Here is a 22,402-nt window from a genome sequence, read left to right as displayed (position 1 = left end):
ACATTTAGAAGTACACACAGTTCCATAGTCATAAACTAATCAGCTGCTTTTATACATGGAAAATAGAGCTTATGGTTTAAGACTTGTGTGAAATGTTTTGGAATGTGTGCAAATAGTTTCAAAATACGCCATTAGCAAATGTACTAGACTGTAGGCAGTGGCCAAAAAACATAAACGCCAATGCTGGAGTGATATGTCAGTGTTCTGGATGTTTGTGCTGAGCACAAATTCAAATGGGGTGCCCCTTTTGGCACTGTGACATGCAGTATGTTGAAAGTAAAATTTCAGCATTAACTGTGGAACCAGGAACACAAACCATATGCACGTTCTTCCCGATTTTGCTCAAACCACATCACTTTAGCAAAATCTTTCTCGCAATATTGTTACAGTCTAAGATGTACCTCGTGAAAAACAAGGTTAGCACTTACTTTACAGTTTACAGTTTTTTGCATTATTTACCAGGTATTGACCAATTATTCATAATTGTCTGATAATTGTCTGAGTGTATTAGCACCATTTTATTGGTATTATCACCTGGTACTTTGTGGACGTAGTACATAATTACTGGTAAAAGAAGTAGCGTTATCACTTTGGTACTATAGTTGTTAGTTTCATTACATGTTCATGCTGTGTTGTAGGTAATTACTTGGTAAGAATGCAAGAGAAACCCAAAATTTCTTGGTGGATTTTGCAGATAGTAAGCACCATTAGCAATGATGTTGTTACTACATAGTACTCATTAATTTCATAGAAATTGCCTGGGAAGAAGAGCTGATCGTTTCCAAGTAGTTTTCCACTAAATGTCATAGTAACTGACATTGAAGTTACTCATCAGTTGTATTAAGTTCTTGTTCTTGTTTATAAGTTATTGACATACTGCTCTGGTAAATACATAAATAATGTACTGTAGAATGAAGTGCTACTGAAATAAGGTCCCCCAGTTTACCATTTAGCAGAAAGTCACGCATACACTTTAAAATGTTAATCTGATACCTGACATGCTTAATTATTCCTCACCGTTTGACACATTGGCGTGACATCAAGAGACAAAAGGTACTAATTACTAGAGAAAATGCTGTCTTATGCTTGACAGCAGTACTTAAGAAGACAAAAAGAGAGAGAAAGAGGGAGATGAGAGAGGGGTGGGTAGGAGAAAATAAAGAAAGCAAGCCGAAAAGAAATAGGACTGTTAAGATAAAGTTTCCCCATTTCTCAAAACTGTAAATGTGGGTACATTTTCCCCACACACACCTGGAAACAATCAGTGCCTACACACGCTGTGAGTAACACAGCGAGCACTGTTACAAGCTCTCAGCATACGGCTTCAATCACAGCAGCCTGGCGGAACGAGAAGGGAAAAGCTGGAAACACAACTACTCCTCGGGCCTCCGTGCAAGTCGACTAACATTTGTGTGTTAAATGCATGATTATCTGGTAACCTTGGTGGTGGTGTATTGTGGGATTGATGCATAGATCATGAACATTAAATATGACTCTTGCTAAGCCCATCTCCTGAAGTTTCATTTAAACATTAAAATGGAAAATGAGTAACGATGTGCTTTTCTTGGACTTTTTCCATTCAAAGATGGAAAGATGGATTTTTATATATTTTTTATTTATTTGTTTTCAGGAGCAGACTTGATACTATCTGTATACTATCTTGATACTGACTGCTGTGGTGCATTTGTTGGAAATTTCCCTCACTGCTGGATCTGTAATATTAGCACTGTGACAACCAAACGTATTACACATCTTTTATTTTTCAAATTTAAGCAATATTTGTTGCAAAACTTCGCCATGATACCCCTGCCACAAACAACATTTCGGATGAAGCAGTAAATACAAATGACAGGTTTCGGGGCCTTTTCCGGCCGGATCGTAATCAGCATCTGCTTTTTATGAGGTTCACAAACAGGGGGAATTTCAGCACAAGCTGTAATGGAGAGATAAAGGCCGGGCTGGCGTCTCTATTCAGTCTCAGCACGCACGCGCTTTGCTCTAATCATTGAGTGACAAATCCAAGCAAGTGCTGTGTTTTTTATTCGTTGGTTGTTTGTTTGTGTGGCTCAGTAGGCGAGATGCTCGTCTCAAGTACAGGCCCCAACACCTGGGTTCGACTCCAGCGGGGTCATCTGTCAGCAATGACCAGGAGCCAAAGAACAACAGAACAAATCAGAGGCTTTGTTCCTCTGGGCAGCTGGTGAGGGGCTTATTGACCAGGCCTTCCTAGTCTGACTGCTCTTAGACACCCATCGATTCGCCGGGCACCTGTGAGCTGGATGGATGATGTCAGTCTAGCTGCACCAATTCCCCATTTGCCGCCCGCTTCACTGTGCTGCACTGTGGGACTTCCAGGGAAGAGTGGGGGTAGCTGTTGGCTTGAGGTCTTAGCTTGGTAATTTGACCATCTGAGCATGTTGGAGTTGGAAAGCAGCACAGCACCTGGAAAAGGAAGGAAAGGCCACCAATGAGTTTGTTCTGATGTTTTATTTGAGGGGTTCTGTCTTTCCAATAGAATTAGGTAACTGTTATGTCTAATGACGACACCAAAGCTGTTTTGGGAATATAAGTGTGATCACAGAAAGTAAGCAATTTAGTTTTGGTATTCCATTCATTCTCAAAACAGCAAGAGATCCTCAGAGTGACAGCTGTATCCTTCTCCATCTATTGAGCTCCTCTATGATTGAGCTCAAAAGCGGTATGAAATACAGCTTAAATAAGTCATCAAAACAGGAGTCTTTCAAACCCCAAGAAGTTTGTTTGCTGATTTATTCCACTGGAAAGTGAAATCCCGAGACACAGCATCCCAATTAGATCTATTTAAAGTCAATATTTCTGCCTTGCTTCAATTCATTTCATAACCAGATATTTGCATGAAGCAGTAAATCAAGTAGAGAGCATGACAAAGAGTCTTGTGTGGTTGTTACAATAAAAGTAAAATAAAATGTAATGTAAATACATTTACGTGAATGTAAAATGCAATGCAAAACGTAATGTAAACAGCGTATGGGCTTATTTTATGAAGTGCAGACTTAGTTTTGACACTGTTGATTGGATTCCTTTTCCTTTTAGAGCACACAGCTGGCTCAATGAATATGGAGAACAGTTGGGGGTGGGGGTGGGGGTGGGGGGGGGGGGTGGTGGGGTTAGACGGGTAGTCTTGCCTTGTACCTCTGACCAAGGGGAACATGGAGAAACAACACCATAAGTAATTACTGATGCTGAGGGAGGGGGAATTTTAGTCCCAGTTGATGAGGCTGGGTCTGAATCGATGGCGTTGAAGTACTGTGAGAAGAAAGGGCCTGCTGACTCCATCCAGGGCCTCCTTCTGACTCAAATTAAAATACCGTGAGATGTTTACCTCATTGATCCTGTGCCATGTTTACCCCATGTCAACATCAATGAGTTCCCTGTAGGCCAACTCCCCGTGAATGTCTAAATTCAGGGCAAACCCGGAATATATTTAGCTGATCTTACCACCTGTTCCTCCCTCCAGCCGTGCCTCACTTCTTGGAGCGAGTCCGACTTTGGCAGTTACATGTGGGGCTCCAAAAAAAAAAAATTGTAATCTCAGGTTTGAACGTTTCGTTCCGTGTGTCTTCTGGAGCAAATTTCACTCCGTTTTTCATGGCTAATAACCTCCTGCAATTCTCTGTCTCCTGTTGCTTTTTTGATATACTGTGAATCATTGGCATCCTCTCAGAATAGATTTTGATGCATATGGAAGATTTTACTGATATTTTGAACCTTGATCCAAAGAACTTACATTAATGTTAGCCTTTTTGTTAGCATTTCTGTAGAAAACATCTCATTTCCCTATAAAGAGGGGAAAAAAAGGTAGGAATGGAATTTGTCCTTCCAAGAACTAAGTTGTGAAATTAATTTAAGTGGTTGGTTAGAAAAAAAAAAACCTGGTGAATGAAATTTAAAATTATAACTTGCCTGTATTTTAAAACTTCCACCCAGCAAGGATGACACAACATAAATAATTTTATGTCTAATTGGACTCAACCAAGAGATTGATACAAATATCTGTAATTTTTTTTTTTTTTTTAACTTCTGTACAAAATGATTTCCTGTGAAGTGCACAAAGACAGAGATGTGAAATCCTCACTGAAACTGGCAATCTTTTTAATCTTGAAAAACAAGCTCAGGGCCATTATCGGTTTAAAAGATAAGCTCTCTGCCTCCCCGACAGCACCACTCACACCATGTTCTCAGCCTGGACTCCGCTCTCCTAAAATCATCTATATAAGTGCTATAGCTTGAGGTGGTTTGCAGGATATGGAACACAAACCGCCTAAATACTGAAATGGAGGATTATGGACTGTGTAATTACTCTTCCCCTCCTACCGGGCAGCTACTCTCAGCCACAAAACTTCCTGCAGGTATCAGCACAAGGAAAGAGAGACAGCAGCTGAGCGTGTAACGCCTCCCCTCACATACCTGTGAGCTATTTTAACACCCTCGTGACAGTTTTTGGCTACAGAGTCTGCAGTGTTGAACAATCACTCTGTTTAAGTGGATCTAAATATGCGCTTCCTGGATGCAGACACACAAAGTTCCGTGGATTATTAAATACTGAAGATATTTTCAATGCTTAAGTATTATTAAGACTGCCAGGGTGGCAGTGTAGCACAGTGGTTAAGGAGCAGGACTCATAACGGAGAGGTTGCGGGTTTTATTCCCCGCTGGGGCACTGCTGCTGTACCCTTGGGCAAGGTACAATTGCCTCAGTAAATATCCAGCTGTATAAATGGATAACTGTAAAAAAAAAAATGTAACGCTAAATGGAGACAATAAAACGATAATGATCATTTGAAAAAATAGAAAACATTTTATCACTTTATGTACACAGTCCTTTAGTTAATTGTTCTTTCGCTTTTTGACTTGTTGAATATGACAGTGTAGTATATCCTTGTTATGTTTGTGGGAATGACATGGATAAAGAATTATCTTTATCTAAACAGCCTCTAACTGATAGCTGGTGCCAGTGTGAGAGTCAGAAAGCCACAGATAGGGTTGCCAGGTGGATTGCACCCTGGTGTAAGATACCTTACCTGTCATCACTTTGGGCAGGAAGGGAGTCAGAGTTTCAGGGAAGTCAGAGAATAATAAGCAATGTTCTGATGAACTCAGATATCTCCCATTTAATCATATTACATTCCATCCTTAAGTAAAGAAAATATGTTGAGAAATGTTGCTTGCATTTGAGAAAAAAAAGACATTCTAACCCTCCTTTTCACCAGACTGAGGCTAGCCTTTGACTCAGCTGCTAATCAATAAAGTGAGAGGGAAAAAAAATCTCATTAGAAAAAGTTGTTTGCGATCCGGTTTTGTGTCAGCACTCCTGCTTTCTCAGTTGTACACAAACAGCTAATTGCTCCAGGGGTTCTCCCTCATTTGGGTCTGCAGGTCAGTCAGACAGATTAATTCTTCTGTGCCTTGAGCCCTGCTGGCTTTCTCTTTGTCATCATAGCACCAGGCACGTGGCAGACGTTGGGAGTTTGACAAACAGTGGTTTCCCCAGTCGAAAGAGCTGAGTTATCTCTGTGCCCAGTCGTGTTTTACAGAGCGAAATGTCTGGTAGCAGCAGGGATTAGCTGCGGCCAAGAGGGCCTGTCCCCACACCAGGAAGACCCTGGCACAAAGCCACTGATACTACTATGGTGGATGACTGGGTCTGTCTGTGTGTGTGTGTGTGTGTGTGTGTGTGTGTGTGTCAGTATGTGTGCGTGTATACTTACAGCAGGTGCAAAGCAAGTGTCTCATTCACAGTTTTTACTGGTATGTGTATTTTATCACAAACACATACTTAGAATATCTCAGTTGATTTAAATGTGAGCAGGGTCTAAAATTATTGCAACATTTGCCAATCCAGCTACAGAAAAACTCAAAAATGATACACAAGCAAAGCTTAATGAAAATATCTCTGCACTGAAAGGGCAAACCCCATCTGGCCAAAGGTTATTTCTGGTGAAATAAGTGATGGCATTTCCAATTCTGAACTGAGTCAGTGCTGGGAGATATGCCCAACATGCAAACACTGATAGCAGGATTTTGGCCAGATGTTGAATTACAAACCCTAAGCACACTTTCTGTAAACCACGCAATGACATTTTTCCTGGATTAAGAATTTCAGTGAATCCAAGGGAAAATTACAGAGAAGAAGAAATGTAATTCAGATCATAACTGCCTGAACTGAAATTTAAATGCAGCTGGAACTTTTTTATTTGTTTCAGTTTTTATTTGTGTCCCTTATTTGGTATGTTGTTTTGGTGCTATTCATTATTGATAAATGTAGTTATTTGCATCTTAAAAGATTCATGGAAATTCCAATGTTCCTAACAAAGTAAAAACTAATGAATGACAAACACCATGACATCACGACAGTAGCACTTCAGATTTAGTTACACTAAGTAAATGAAACTAACATTAGACCGTTTCGTTTCAATAAAAAAGTCATTCATTTTGGTGATGACTGAAATTGCTGAAGTGTGTTTCTGTGGTATACTAGTGACAACTGCGTTGGATGGTGTGTGAGAGTAAAACAACAAATGTTGACTAAATCCCATAGTATTGGCAAAGTATTTACGCAGAAACATGTATACCTACAAGCAGGTAAGGGAAATATGTATAAAAGAGTGCTCACTGGCTCACTAGAGTCTTAAGCAAAGCAATCAAGTACAAGGTGAACGCTTGTGACCTTTTGGCGTTGACTGGAAAAGACTGACCCGCTAGTGTCTCTCTTGTCATCGCCATGTTTTAAATGTTAGTCAGAACAGGTTCCAACAGATTCTTCAGATTCCATACCCCCCCCCCCCAAAGCACATGACCCGCGGGTTCCCCACGGCCTGCTGAGATTCCGCTTCAGATAACATCACTGCAATGTTGTAGGAATGTTTTTGGTAGTGTTCTGTGGAACAAGAGAGAGGACCGTAGACTGCCAGAATGAAGCAGGTCTGTTTGTCCGCAGAGATATGTCCCCCCTCCCCCACCCCCCTTTTTAAGAAACTCAATCTTGGTTTGGTAAATGTCAATACTGAATACACTGCATAGGGCAAATGTTTGTTTTTGGGAGTTCATTTTTCACAATATTCCCTTCGAAGTACATGATTCCCCCCCCCCTTCCTACTGTGGTTGTGTCTGTACTCAAGCTATTTCGCTCAGTCCAATACAGTCAAACGTTTTTATCGATTTGCCTTTGTTTGTTGCTGTATCCATGCACTTATAAGACACAGAGGCATTAGTTTTTCAGAACTTGAAGTGTCCCCAGAGCGTGGAACGCTCTCTGTTGAGCAATAACATTTTCTAGATGCGCCGCGGGTCTTTTGAGGTAGCTGAACTGCTGAATGTTACAAAACAGAGAGGGGATGGTATGTGGCGTACACTCGCTTTATAAAAAGACTGAAAACGCTGGGAATTTAATGGAGACATGAAAACCCTGCATCGAAGTGATTTCCATGTACGCTCTTTGGATTTCCCAGAAACGGACTGTACTGCAAACACCTGAATGTAATTGTGGCAGTATGAACACAATCAATTCCGTGTGCCGCTCTGTCACCTCGACACAAAAAGAAAATAAAGAAAGAACATTGAAAAAAATATATCAGGAAAGAGGCGCTTTGTGCTGAGTTTGCAAAAGGTAAGAGTCTTGTTCACCGGAACTGTAAGAGCCTCTAACAGACAGCAGAAGCCGTGGGTATGTGGTAATGGTGTCATTATGAACACAGCCAGGGCTGGCAACCATCTACACCAGACTCTGCTAAATTAGTTAATCTGCACCTTCAATCCTTTCAGCCTCGAAACTCTTAAAGTCTTTAACGCTGGAATGGAGGGTTGGTTGAGGTCTGTTACCTTGATCGAGCGAACCCTCAGGAATTGAAAGGCTGGTGCAGTTTGAGGAGGTGTTTCAGGCCTGGTCACGTCTGAAAGCGCATTTCTTTTCTCTGCTCCACTTCATGTGACGGCATCAATGGGCAGAAGGATCTGTTCTAATTAACAGACCTGCAGCCGGTGTGAGGAGAGTGGAGCCGCAATTTGAGTCACATCACCCTTACAGAGTCCTGATTCCAGTTAATCAGATCCCACTATTTAAATGCAGTACAATTCCACCCACTGTTTTCAGAATGCTGCTGTTCTACCGTGCTGGAAATTACCTTCACCATCATCATGACTGGATTCTAATCAAAACTCCTGACATGCCCTCTTTCAGTTAAACATAGATGAAACTGTAACCTATAGAAGCTATGGATATAAGCATCTGCTATGGAATTATGTACATTATGTGATTGAGTGGCATCATATGTGATTTATGGTAATGTATGCGTTTGTATGAATGTAGGTGTTGTGCACGCACTTGCTGGGAGTGTTGTTAGCCAGGACTGACACTCTTGCTCACGTAACTGGGATGGAAGCACTTCTGTTCTCTTGCTCTCAATATTGCTGTGTATTACACGCAATGTTATATAATGTAAACCACAGTTCTAACCGCAATTAAAGTCCTGACAACCAGGTTTCCTCTCTTTAATAAGAGCAATAAGAACAACAATAATAGAATTAACCCTGTTTTGGCAATCGGTTTTCCCTTAAAAGGGTTTTCCTCTTGAGCACAATGCCATCTTTGTGCTAACTCCTCTCGCTGCTGCTCGTAAAATCACTGAGCCTTAATTTAACGAGCTTCTGGCTGATGGGTGACCTTAGAGACCAAGGCTTTTCTTAAATCAGATTGGGTTTCAGAGAGGATCAATACCTAGAGAGGAAAAGGTCAGACAAATAAGGGCAAAATATGGATCGGGAAATATTTCCCGCAGTTAAAACTGTCACTGAATTAAGATGGAAGTTTGTCATTAAATTCATTTTCATCATTCTTTATATATTGAATGCGTTGGTGCCATTTGGTTCATTGGCTCACTTACAAGGTGTTAACTATTCATTTCAGTATGTCTGATGAGATTACATTCAGCTGAGTGCAGTTGTGGTAGCCATTCTGAAAAAACAGTGCCAATGTGTGGAAAACAAATCTCAAACAGGGGAAAAACAACACATACATTCATACATATTTCCGTACATTTTGATCTCTACTTTTTTTGCGCTACTGTTTCATAAAGATCCATTATTATTATTAAATATTAATATTAAAACATATTTTATAATTTAATGTTTTTGATGTTTATTATAGCTCCTGATTTGAGGTGATATCACAGTACACCAGCCAGAACTAAAAGCTGTCTAAAGCAAAAGTGAAATTAAAACACATAGTTAATGGAATGCTGTGGTATTTCTCCTAATACAGATACACTGTGCCAATATTGGTGATGCTGAATACCTGTGTTGTCCCTCTTGTTTTTACTCCTGTGATGAGCATTTAATATATAATGTCCTAATGGCCTTTACTACACATAAGCAGATCTGCCAAAGAATGCAATAATAATAATAATAATAAATATAACAATAAAACATAATACATTTCTACCACTACTACTAATAATGTGAGCAAATAGTAGGATTTAAAAGAGTGAAGGTGATTTCTGCAAATTGTATATCTGAATGGGTGACCCGGCAGGAATGCACGCAAGATGGCAATTTTCCCAGCATTCTCTTGTGCCAGTTTCACTCCCTGTGACTCGTCGAAATATTTGAAAAGCAGTTGTACAACATGAGCCTGCCCACTTATGGTTTGCCTTGCGTTCACATCTACCAGACACGTCCTTCAGAAAACACAGTGGAGGACTTTAGATGTGTGATGCTTTTGACACCTTTCAGAGATGACTCAAGTGAAAGCCCTCTGGCCCCGAGGACGGTTCTGTCACTTCTGTGGGAAATGCCTGTTTATCCTGCGCTCAGGGGCCCTCGTTGACCGAGACCCTCTCAAGCGCTCTCCTCATTGGCCCTCGATGATGTTGTCCTTTGAAATATGCCCACAGAGGAGTGGGATGTTTACAGGATGTGGCGGTGTTCTTTGACCTGGAAAGGCCTCTGTGGAAAGGTCAAAGGTCCTCTGAGGAGCTGTTTTCACTCTGCGGCTCAGTCCATACCTCTGCGTGACGGAGACGTTTTGCATGTGATTTTCCGCAGATTACACGCGTGTGCATGATCCTGCTTGCTCCTTTGCCCTGAACATACTCCTACTCTAGTGCACTGCCTGTTGATCTCATATGCTGTCAACTGCACAAGATTTATTGATGTTCATTTAAAATTCTGCAAATAATATGGTCCATATTTTGAATCACCACAGTACTTATATTTTCTTTGATACTGAAAGTTAGTTTGAATAGCTTAACATGTATTACATTCTTACAGATCACTGAAGTGCAGATATTTAAATACATTAAGTATACATAGAACTGGTAGAAGATTTTAATAATGGACTCAGCTCTGCTGAGTGGGACCAAACAGCCAGGAGGAAGCATGTAGGTTACTTTTTACTGAATGTATCAGAAACAAAAACAGGACTAGACATAAAACTACAGACCTATAAAGGTAAAGAAATACGTGAGCACTGTGAGAAATGAGGAATGAGAAATGTGAGTTCTCTGTGTTCTGAGAAATGCTCTTGAATCATCTTTGGGTTGCTGTCTAATTACTGCCTCCTCTCTGCCTCTCTAACAGCAGATGCAAACGCTTACTGCAGCCAGTCTATTTCATGAAGTGGCTTATGGGAATTTTCCTCACCCTCGGTGCCATGATTTCTTTCATGGCCATGTCTCTTCCATAAAGCACCAGTCACAAAAATACCCATATGATACATTTTGTTATTGCAAAACTGACTTATCTGGATACATCTGACATCATCAGGACTCGCCCACCAACCACTCATGTGTGCATCTGCCCCCGTACACAGCTACAGGTACGGTAACCGAGGTGACAGCCTGGGATGGAAGAAGTGAACTGAACGGTGGAAGAGAGACCGCACAACTGTCTGATCTCAGCTGCTGCTGAATCTGTTTAAATGAATGCAAAGCAGGTTGAGAAACTCCCACAGCACGCCAAGCATGAGACCGTCTCTCCTCCCTAGGTCTCTCTGTAAAATAATTCAGGTGCACTTATACGCATTTATAGTATATTTTCTTGCACCTGTTGTGTTTCAGCAACCTTCTCAAATTAGCTATGTGTATTAACAAAGATACTATTATTATACTGTATAATATCTGTCGATATCCCTTAAGCCTGCATGACTGAACCCTGCTTAGAAAGATTCCCACTAAGCAGAGGCCCACAGGAGAAGCAGAGGCCGTCTTGATCACCAGGACCAAGCTGACAGGCCTTTGTGAGGGTTAACATACTGCGTGCAACACAGCATGGGCAAGGCCAGCAAGCTGGGTGGATTTACATGCTTTTCGCCATATGGTCCCTAATTTCCCACTCTGGGGTAAAGTCAAAAGACAGTTATGCAAAAGGAAACAACCACTACAAAATAAAATAAACACCCTCTCCCCAAGGTCATCCCAGCCCTGCTTAGAGTCAGTTTGCCTAATGAACTTCCTATCACACCACTCCCCCCAACACAGAAACAACACCGAGGCTCCTACTCCATAGGCCCTGCAGGTAGCGCCTTTATAGGAGGCCTAACAAAGGCAACGGGAAACACCTGGGCTGATTAGCAATTAGTCTCTGCTGGGTTGGTGCCTGTCTCCAAGGCCACTACTGCCCCAGGTCCTAAAGCCCCCAACACTGTAGGAGACAATAAAAGGGTCATAGACACTAAAACTGCAAAACTACAGCCTCAGCCTTCTGTGCTCTGCCTTGTGTGTACGATGCAATCTTTTTGCTGATGAAACACAAGAGAGTGATTCACAGTGTGGCATGAAAAACGGTTTAATAAAATGATAATAATCTCTGAATTCAACATGACACATCTGAAAAGTTGATCTGATAAAAGGGATTCTGCCTGAAATTTGACACGCCATAGAAAACCATGAGCAGAGTTTGCACCACTTACAAACACTTCCACCCAAATACATTTATTCCTGCAAAGTGCTCAATCGCACTTCTTTAGCCTCAGACCTCTGGTGCGATCATTTATAGGAGTAAATATGAAACAACAAAAGCCTCTGTTTTCCTCTGAAGTCATTAAGATGTTTTAAAAAAAAAGAAAATGGCATGACACAGTGACCTGCAGCTTCTCCTGGCAGCTGCACAGAGAGATGTTTTCACACAGGTCTCTGGCCAATGGTAACGATGCATCACGGCCACCATCAGAGCAGCTGAGCTGGAGTGGCAGGTCTGCCACATCTTCATTGGAGGATCTCTTCCAACTGCCAGTGATGACATCACAAGGTCATAGGTCAAGTCACGCTGTATGTATTCACACACCGAGAAGAGCAGAACAATCTCAACAATGGATCTGCGTTTATTTAGAAGGCAGACAGCTCTTCTGTTATGAGAGATGACCCTTCACAGAGATGTCTGAGGTAACACCTGTAGTATTGTATTTCAGTCAGACATGAAGTGGTTGTGTCATAGCATATTGCTCTGGCAGAACAGGGCTGTGTGCTAGTATCTGGCAAATACGGGTCCAGTCTTAGTGTTAGAGGGCAAAGCGCAGAAGCCACACTGCTACACAAAAAAGCAAACATCATGTTCTGACCTGCATGATTACACTGCTCAGGTACTTTTAATAGAGCGGGACTGACGAGTGCTCTGGGAAGGCCAAACTGCCATTATGAAGCATAGCTGTTGGAAATTGTTGCCATGACTTGTAATTCTTGGTGGATCCTGGTGAATATTTAGATGGATCCAGCCAACCCAGGCCGCCAGCAAAGCCAAGCCTGTGGAGACTTTGACTCGTTTTGCATGGGGACAGCGGTCATGCTGATAAATATCTGCATTTACATTAAAACAGAAAGAAACCTGTCTATAAAACCAGCTTCGTCTTTCAAGATATCAGATGACCAAGATGGAGGTGGCTACAGGAGTTTTCAAATGCTGGTTAAAAATAGCTGTAGAACTTCACTCCAAATACCTCACAACAGGAAATGTTTCCAGACAAGTAGCGTTTGATGGCATGTGCCTGATGAGCAGAAGCCAAATTGACACAGTTATATTTATCAGCATAACACCAGAGTTAATCTACAATTAAAATGAGAACATTTGTGAAAAAGTGAGAATTTTTTTTAAAGCTCTCCAAAGAGACACCACATGAGTAAACCCAACGGATCTCTGTCACAAATGTCTTGATTATTTATCTTCAACTCTGAAGCAGGGTGGTGCAGTAGGCATGCAACTTTCTGTTAACATGTTATAGGCAGTTGTTTGTTGTCTGGTAGCCTGTTATAGGCAATGGTAAGTGGTTGTAGACAGATCTTTTCACTCTTCGCTTGAAACATATGGGGTTTGGTTCTCTACCCTCACACCAGTGATGTTCCCATCTCTGTAAACAGGTCACAGGGTGTAAACTGACAACCATGGTGGGTCACCCAGCAGAAATGAGTCCTTGTTAAGCCAGTGAATAACATTTACATTTACATTTATTTATTTAGCAGGCGCTTTTATCCAAAGCGACTTACAAAAGTGCATGCAGTAAGTATAGCGACAGTGCGGGGACAGGATGTGTACAGTGTACAGTGTACAATAACAAATTATCTTTAGCCATGGAGTATGAGTATGGTTTTAATCATGGAAAATTCCATCTCTGACTGTACTAGCTCTACATGTCCGAGTGTAAGTTCTCCAAAAGCCTGCCCAGAAACATTGATCAAAAATGATGGTTTCAGGTCACTCCACAGGACTCCAGGATGTCTCCTGTGAGGGTGCGGTGACAGAGAGGGCGAGCGTTTTGTTAAATCTGATTTATTGCCGTCAGAGATCGATGATCAGCCCACCCCTCCTCTCTGGCACCTGTTCAGCCTGCAGTGTGTTCACAGTTCACGCCCTGAGTTCCTGGGAAAGAGAGTCACATTGCTCGTGTTTAACACTCACATGCTTCACGACACCCTTCGGCGTGACCACGCGGTGTATATCCTGCAGGACCTGCATCTGCTTCCTCTGATTCACCAATAAGGACCAGAACAAGATATCTGCTCTGTGTGTCTCAACCTTCCTCCATGCCCCTGTCAAGAATATATTTGTTGTTGTTTTTTTTCCACCTGCTGTATGCAATAAATTTTGTTGAAAAACAGCACAAATCAAATCGTGATCTTCAGCACAGCTACTGGTTTAGAATACCAATTCTCAGGTTCTTCAGAGTCTGCCTGGCACCTCCACCTCAGTCCCCACCCACTAACACCTGCTACTTGTATTAATTATTATCACTTGCTGTTTATTTTACGTGTAGTGTTGCCATGTGTTTTGGAGTCTGTGATGTAGTGACTGTGATGTATGGTACTGTCTGCACATGGCTTCCCTTAGTTTCTAAGCTGTCTAGTCAGGTTGCACAAGTTAACTTGTGGTAGGGCTTGAGTAGCATTATATTCATGCTCAGTTCTCTGGGAGTGTTGTTAGCCTGGTTCTTTTGTGCTGGAAGTTGCTCTGGGTAAGAGCATCTGCTAAATGAATGTAGTGCAATGTTATGTAATGTAATGTAACGTAATGGCACAAGAACATGACGAAAGTAAAAGGGTATGTTGCGATATACAGATGTCCGTGTCAGTGAGGCCTCCCTGGGCCAAAGACCATGGCCCTCCCTTTGCAGAGGAGACACGGGCATTAATGGCAAATATGTGGAACAGGTGTCTGGCAAAGGGTATAAGGAGATGCGCATACCCTGGAACAGTGTGTGGTTCATAAAGCCAGCCAACCAGCAGCATTCAGAACACAAGGGCAAAACATGTTGACTATATATATATACATGTCCTCATATAAATATAAACATATTTATATTTATGTATTTATTGGTTCAAAGAGGAGAACAAAAAGTGCCAGTATGGAAAAATTCTTGCAACACATGCTCTCACTCTGTGCCAGGGGTGTGTGTGTACTATTTTTAACACCTCTCACACAGCTCCTTCCCTTACCAGCAGACACCTTCAGAGTGATAACAAACTAAGCATTAGACTGATCGCCTGCAGCCACCTCTTAAATGCTGCTGGTATTAAATGTGGATAGACACAAGAAGTAGGTATGCTGTGAATTCAACATTTCATTGACGCTGTACCTTATGACTTTCAGCGGGTGCAGTTGCTGGAGGAACTGCTCGCACAACAGTGCAAAACACAGTGAAAAACAATTATATTCGAATGAGTAGATCATCCATACCCAGGGTTGTGAGCCAAGAAATGAAATCTGCATTAAAATTTTTCCTTTGAAATTAGTCAACGGAAGAACCGGTGAGGCCAGTAGCTTCGCTCTGTGCATTAACTGGCATTCACACAGGAGCAGCGCGAGTCGTCTGCGGCGTCATTCACATGCAAATCACCTTCTTCCTGGGGCTGCTAGCAACCCCTAGGAAAATTAAGGGGATTCCCTCGCTGTAACCGCTGATCTGGCGTGCAGACAAATGAGTTTTGTGGTCCCTGCTCTCTCACGTTTCATGCACAAAGCCTTGAGAAAATCGGAGGGAAAAAGCCCTCACTCCCTCAGTTGCTGCGCGGATTGTATCGAGTGGTGTGCTTATTAGTATTCCTGAAGACAGCATGTCAGAGACAGCGTAAGTACTGCACTCTTGTGATGCCTTTCTGTCAAGGTGTTTAGAATGTTCGATTATGGAGGAACATGCATGTCCGTGTAACAAATTAATTACATGCAGTTTTTAAACCACAAGGTTGGAGGGTTGAATTCCAGGGAGGGGAGCGTCATTGTATTATACCGAGGCACTTCAACAGAGGGACAGAATAACTGATACAAAATGCGCTAGGGTAAGTCATGCTGGCTAACAGCGTCTGCTAATGAACACTCACGGGAGTAAAATTATTCCTGTGATAAAAATAAATGTCCTGTGTACGCAACAGGTTTTTAGTTTACACAAATGAGGAAGAGGTTGCGGATTCCCTGTGGTTGAGCTGGGCTGATGACAGGGGCCTTAGTCAGCTTTCCTGTGGATTCAATCAACACTTTATGCTTTACTTTGAGTCAAGATTAAACGGATGTGTTTCTTTCTCCCACAAACACAGGGTGATGATTTCAGCGATAAACAATTTTAATGACAAAAAATTGTCCTCGAATTGAGTTTCCTGTGGATTCAATCAACACTTGTCCTTAATGTTACTTCAAAATTAAATGCATGTGCTTTCTTTCTATTTTTTTCAATGACCAAAGTTCTACAAGTTCCTGATGAAATTAAAAAAAAAGAAATAAGAAAACAAAACTGTGTTAGTATTGGAAAAAAAACCACACATGTCATTTGGACCCAGGGGTCTGTCTTTTGATGTCTGAGCTAGATCTTCTCCATTCTCCATGCTTAAGAGAGGAAGGAGAGTGTTTCTCTGGGTCTCCACCTCCTGGAGATCTATCACCCACTTTGTTTTTCCATACCACTCAGAATCACCTGTTTCTGGAGGAATGGGGGAACTAGCAAGGCTGACCTATCAATGGTATTCAGGTATCGTGAATAATAAACTCTTATTGTAGAGTGCTGTAATAAAATTGCAAAATAATCTGTCCCCAGCTTAATAGTGAAAACGTTTTTTTTTTTCCAATAAGCACATAACATCATTATATGTTATGTTTCTCTTCCAAGCCGAAACACTTATGGGTCGCATGAAAACATACAGACAGCAGGGTAAAAGTTCATGACAAAGTGAGTAACACAAAGTGAGTAACCGAATCAAACTGATTTTGTGTGTACTGCACACTTGCAGGCTTAGTGGTACAAACTCAGCAGGATGCTTGGACACACACCATACCAAGTACACATGCTGTACCGAGAGGTTCAGTAGAACCCAACACCAGTGCTGGAGAGAGCAGGTGTAATCCAACGCATTGCACCACATCCTGCCGATTCACCACTGATGAATCAGTCACATCCTACAACAAACTGGCCACGTTGTTCACATCCTTTACATGGGCAGAGCACATCGGCGGGCCCTGATGTCAGGATAAAGCATGCCTTTACAGCTTCCACAAAAACCAGCAGAAAGCACCCTTTGTAATATCCATATAACAGTAAAGGAGAGTGACTCACAGAGCTTAGGCATGAGATTGAATTTAAAGGCCACTTCAAATGACTACGCTAAGTCTCATTCTTTCCCAATTACACACAAAAGACAAAATACCACCAAGAACAGGGGCTAGATCTATGATGAGCCACTTAAGCTTTGTGACACCATTTACAGCCTAGTAAATCAATGTAAAACACAAGAGAATAATAAAAATACATATTTATTAATGTGTTAATCCTTCACTTAAAAAAGTAATTTAATCATATTTACAGTGTATATTATAAACATATTAATGCATGGAATGTCAACATAGGATGACTCTCATATTTTATATCAAGACATTTTTTTATGCAGAATGTCATATATTAAAAACAAAAAAAACGTGTACATGACAATAAAAATGCACCAGCCGTAGCACAGAAAAAAAAAAAAAAACACATAGCAGCACATTTATACTCTCAAAGCCAGAGTGTACTATTTGTATGTCTTCCATGTTGCGACCACATGAAACAAAAAGTTTTCAGTCCAAAGACAAAAGTCAGAACACAGTTTCTTCATTTTCAGTTCTGCAATGCCATACCTATATTTTTAATAATGATCAGGAAACTCTCCTCCTGAACCGATATTTCAATGTTTTACATTCGAGTACTGAGCAAAACGCCACACTGACTGAACTTGCCAGTCGGGTCTCCAGCTTATTGACCGTAAGCTTTGACTGTGTGTCACAAAGCAACTGCAGACACATTGGTGACAGAGACGGAGGATCAGAATGCCCGTTAAACACATCACGCCGCCAACTCAAAGCCAAAAATCATCCCGCCAACACTGGAACACAGAGAACAGACTCTTACCATTTCAACTGCGGTACAAACACATTCATTTTCACCATGCAAACTATAAAAATAGTAACCTAAAAAAGAAGAAATGTTTGTCTTTTTTTCTGACTGCATTACTTCGAAAACATAAAAAAATATATTTAGCTTATGCATTATATTTATACTGTACAACGGTTATAATTTTTTTTACAATATACATGTAAAATCTAAGCTGTCTACTAATACTTGTGGTTTGCACTGCAGGGGCTCAGTTTTGATGCACGCTGAAAAAGTCAAACAATAACAGCAATTTAAAAAAATGAACGAAAGAAACGGAATCAATTCCAGTCAAAGTTTCTCCCGATGAGTTCAAAGAACTTCCTGTTGGGTTCGTGGAAGAAGCGGTAGAGCTTGTGGAGGATAGCGGGCTCCACCTGGGGGTGGGGCCGGCCTTTGGAGTCATGCAGGCACCGCTCCCTGCCGTGGTCGCACAGGCAGTAAAAGCCCTTGGTCTTGTTGAAGTAGAAGTTGGAGGCGTTGATCTGCGGCGAGAGGTTGAGGAACCTCTCCACTTGCTTCATCTCGGGGAAGGGGTCCCGGATCAGCCGGTCCCCGTCCACCACGTGGATGTTCTCCAGCGGGAAGAACCGCAGCCAGTTCTGCATGTGCAGGTAGTACAGACTCCGCGTCAGGGCCTTGTACTCCAGATTGATCTCCCCGTTCTTCACCAGCACCGCCTCGATGGGCTGGTACTGCTTGTGCTTCTGTACGCGGTTGTAGAAGACCTGGGTGTAGTCCGACAGGACCCGCTCCGTGGGGTCGCGGAGGATGACCAGGAGCTTGATGTCCGGGTTCATGCGGTAGATCCGCTCAGGGACCTTGCTGGAGGTGAAGTAGGCAGGCGTTTTCTCCACAGTCAACTGCTCTGGCCGGGAGAAGGGCATCTGCCTGACATACCACTCCAGGCCCTTCTCGAAGTGGCTCTCCCAGTCGAAGAAGTGCACCTCGTTCTCGGCCGCCGCCACGTCGCTGTGCAGGCTCAGCATCTCGATCAGGGCCCGGGTGCCGCCCTTCCTCACCCCGATGATGATGACGCCCGGAAGCCGCTGGCTGGTGCCGTTCGGCCCCGCCGTGGGCGCCACAGCAACGTCGAGCGCCAGCGGGGGCAGAGACCCGGTGGGGGGGACGCCATTGCCGGCGGGCCGGGACGGGATGGTGGGGGACTGCGCGGCGAAGAGGAGCAGCCCGAAAAGCAAGGCCGCCATCAGGGACGTCCTGGTCCTGCTCGATATCAGCCTGGCCAAAGAAACAGATCTGTACCCCACATCGAAAGAGGAGCCGCCCGCGAGGCTACCGTCCACCTGGGAGAAAAAACACGGCTCCGCAGCAGATGTGGTCTCCTCTGCGCTCACGCTCACCTCAACAAAGGAAATCACTGGGAAGGAAAAAAACACACACACAAACATGGAGGCAAGTTAAACTCGAGCAGAGCACTGCAACGGGGAGCTCAGACACTTCATAAGAGGCGCAACAACAAAAAACTATCTGTGCAGTATAGCAACTGTCAGCTGTGTCTGACAATTGTCAATTGTGTCAAGGTGTGAAACAACAATACAAACACCAATATATAGCCTAAAAACGTAAAACATACAAAATTACACGTCTTAATCATTAAGTGTAAAGGCATATATGTATCCCACCACGACGCCCGTCTCAATGTTAATCAAACACAGTAAGGCATTTTAGCGGTGTAGCGTTGGTAGTGCTGAAGTAATATGTAGACTAATAATAATAATCACTAGGACTAAAAACGAAAGTCAAAACATTTTAATCACCTCCCTCGTTGTTCTGCAAGTGACACGCTCATCAAGAGAGCTAAAGCGCCTTATTATACGTTCAGTTCCGCCTCCACAATGCGTCCCTATGACTCCACCTAACAAGTAGCGCATTAACCAAGCCGTTATTTACTGTGAAAAGAAAAATACTGCCTTCATTTATCTGTCATTAAAGCCGCGCTGCAGTTGACCTCTGACAGAAATATAGGGCTTCAGGAAGACCTCTGTAGTGTACGTCTTCTTGCTTTTATCTCAACTCCACTCATTCCGAGCACTGCAGACGGAACCGACAGCAATATATCATTAAATGTTTCGACGCAGCTGGTAAACATTTGATTATTTACAGATTAATGATGTTCCTTGACACACTCGATGTGTACGCTCTACGTTTAAAACAAAAACGACAAATTAACGTCAGGTAGGAAAATGATCGTCAGAAAACACGCTTCCACCGTTATGAGAACTGTGCATTACGAAATTAAAACATCGCAGGAGACAAGCAGAAACCGCCTATGTACTTGTTTGCTTGCAACCGAAAATATGAAATCTAAAATGATAACGCATGAGTCACATCACGGTTCGCGCAGCACGTGTAGGTGCGTAAATCTGTGAGAAATCCATGCAGACAGCGATAACACGCGAAAGTGACCCACCTCCAAGAGGGTAATCATAATATCAGGGGCTAGAACATTTCCCTGCCTGGCCGTACACTATAGGGATTATAATTTTGAACGGAAACAGATGTCACCAGTATGTTTCGAATGTACAAAAGTGAGACCATGTACAGAAATGCGTTATAAACTACTCTTTTCAAATGACACTGCGTAAGAATGTAATGGAAATAGGCAACGTATGCACATTCGAAAAAAGCTAAATATATTACATAGAACATGTGTTTCTTTATGTTGCTTACAGAAATGTCGTTGGCATGTTGCCCATATGTAATGTAGCCTAAAGTTGTCCACAACTTTTTCTAATTATGTTGAGATACTCAAGTTAGATGTCTTCACATATTGCAGGTTATGAAATACAGTTGGTAAATGAAACATATTAATGTCATTATTTGTGGGAATGGGGAATACATATTTTGCTTCATCATTTACCCACAAACGCAGCATGCATCGCCATTTAGCCCGGTGACATACTTTCACGAGTCAGCGCTATCTAAGCGAACTTATCAGGCTTCGCTCTATAGATAAACCTCTCGCGTTCTTGCCAGGACTGGCAAGCAAAAGCAAAACCTACAGCCTTAAAACAATATACGAACAGCACCAGAGCTGAATTCCCCAAAGACGCATTTAACTTTATTTTAGGGACAAATTTGTCCAGGTTACACAGTTTAAACAATAGCCTAACAAATTTTGGTTGGTTTTAATGCGCGCCTCTTCCTTTTATTTTTTAAAAGTTATTTTATTTTCTTCCAGCTCCAAACCAAATGTAAAAATAAAGGTGTAACTACAGACAGAAAAATTATTCAACGATGCATTCGACTCAAAATATATAATACACATATGCATAGCAAGACACCTAATGGTTAAAAATCTAGCTCGCAAAATAATTGCATTTTTACCTTCCAGCGATATATCCGAGTCGTCAGAACGAAAGACATTGTAGACTGCCGTTTTCCATGTGTGCTTGGGAGTTTTGATGGAAAAAAAAACGCAAACAAAATATTAACAAATTACTTCAGATAAAAGATTATCTGACGGGATCACCTGTCCGTCAGATGTAGCTGCACTGTCGCTCGGTTCTCCTTGAGCTTCCTTGCGCCGCTCCGGTTTTACGTGCCTACGGCTGCGAAAGTTGCTAACGCTTCTGCCTCCTCTGTGAGCTTTTCGGGTGTTTAATGTGGCACATCTATACACGCCCACCGCGTACACACCGCTCCTCCTACCCGCTCCAATGAGTCAGTCCGGCGTAATATCTTACGGTAATACAAGACGAATGACAGAAGGGAGAGCGGCGTACCGATCAGGTGAATTTCAGTTTTGCCATATATAAAAGGTCAGGCTAGCATGTTGTGTCAGCGCCAGATTGCGTGTTTAACATATTTGTGAGTCAGCTGGAAGAAGCATTAAAACGGACGCAGGGGACATATGGGGGTAAGCGCGCGGGGCTTTTCCCTTTATTGTGCAGACACGTGGTCTAAGAAAGTAATTGTCTTCTTATTTGCCTTCAGGGTGAACCCCAGATCTTCCAATCTGAAATAACTAAAATAAAAGAACGATTTAAGAAAGCAGGATGTATACGCATACTTTTGTGCTAGCATGAATGCAGAGAAGCACTTGGTATTAATGGGAAGCGCATGTCCACTTCTGCGCCAATAGTTTACGCACGATGGTACCCGTTTCTTTGGTTCAGTAAATTGTAGAATGTCTGAAACAGGCCGGGTGGCACAGAGAGTGATTTCATTGATTAGAATTAATATGTAATATGTTAACATTAATACACAATTGTATTAATTTAAAAATGACAGCGTAGATGCGGCGACGTTATCGTTATCGTGTTGCTTGTGTTTTGTTTTCTTTTGACCATTTCAGTGTAGCTTATTGCTCATTACGCGTTATCACGTTTCACTCTCAGATCTTGGTTTCCTTGATGACTATAGACAATGGACTGAATGGAAATGGAAAGGTGATAAGAGTGAAACACTTCCTCTTTGTCCCAAATCTACAACTTTGGGTAAACACTCAGAAATTTCAAAGGCTCTCTTCTC

At 42.2% G+C, this 22,402-nt stretch overlaps 1 protein-coding gene across 2 annotated transcripts; it reads right to left on the bottom strand.

Annotated features, from left to right (window-relative positions):
- Nucleotides 1-18,034: 18,034 nt before the first annotated feature.
- hs3st1 (heparan sulfate (glucosamine) 3-O-sulfotransferase 1) lies at nucleotides 18,035-21,497 on the bottom strand. 2 transcript variants are annotated; one of them, XM_036551301.1, is made up of 2 exons: nucleotides 21,257-21,497; nucleotides 18,035-19,286 (listed from the first exon to the last, which is right to left on the bottom strand). In XM_036551301.1, exon 2 carries the CDS (start codon nucleotides 19,114-19,116, stop codon nucleotides 18,190-18,192), a length of 927 nt encoding a protein of 308 aa, XP_036407194.1. In that variant the 5' UTR covers nucleotides 19,117-19,286; nucleotides 21,257-21,497; the 3' UTR covers nucleotides 18,035-18,189. The 2 variants fall into 2 exon arrangements, with proteins under 2 accessions (XP_036407194.1, XP_036407195.1); XM_036551302.1 differs by lacking the exon at nucleotides 21,257-21,497 and adding an exon at nucleotides 19,552-19,939.
- Between the last annotated feature and the right edge of the window lie 905 nt (nucleotides 21,498-22,402).

This window comes from Megalops cyprinoides, chromosome 18 (genome assembly GCF_013368585.1).
Source record: "Megalops cyprinoides isolate fMegCyp1 chromosome 18, fMegCyp1.pri, whole genome shotgun sequence".
NCBI classification, from domain to species: domain Eukaryota; kingdom Metazoa; phylum Chordata; class Actinopteri; order Elopiformes; family Megalopidae; genus Megalops; species Megalops cyprinoides.
Note: the sequence above shows the minus strand (reverse complement) of the source record. Positions and strands in the feature narration are given on the sequence as shown.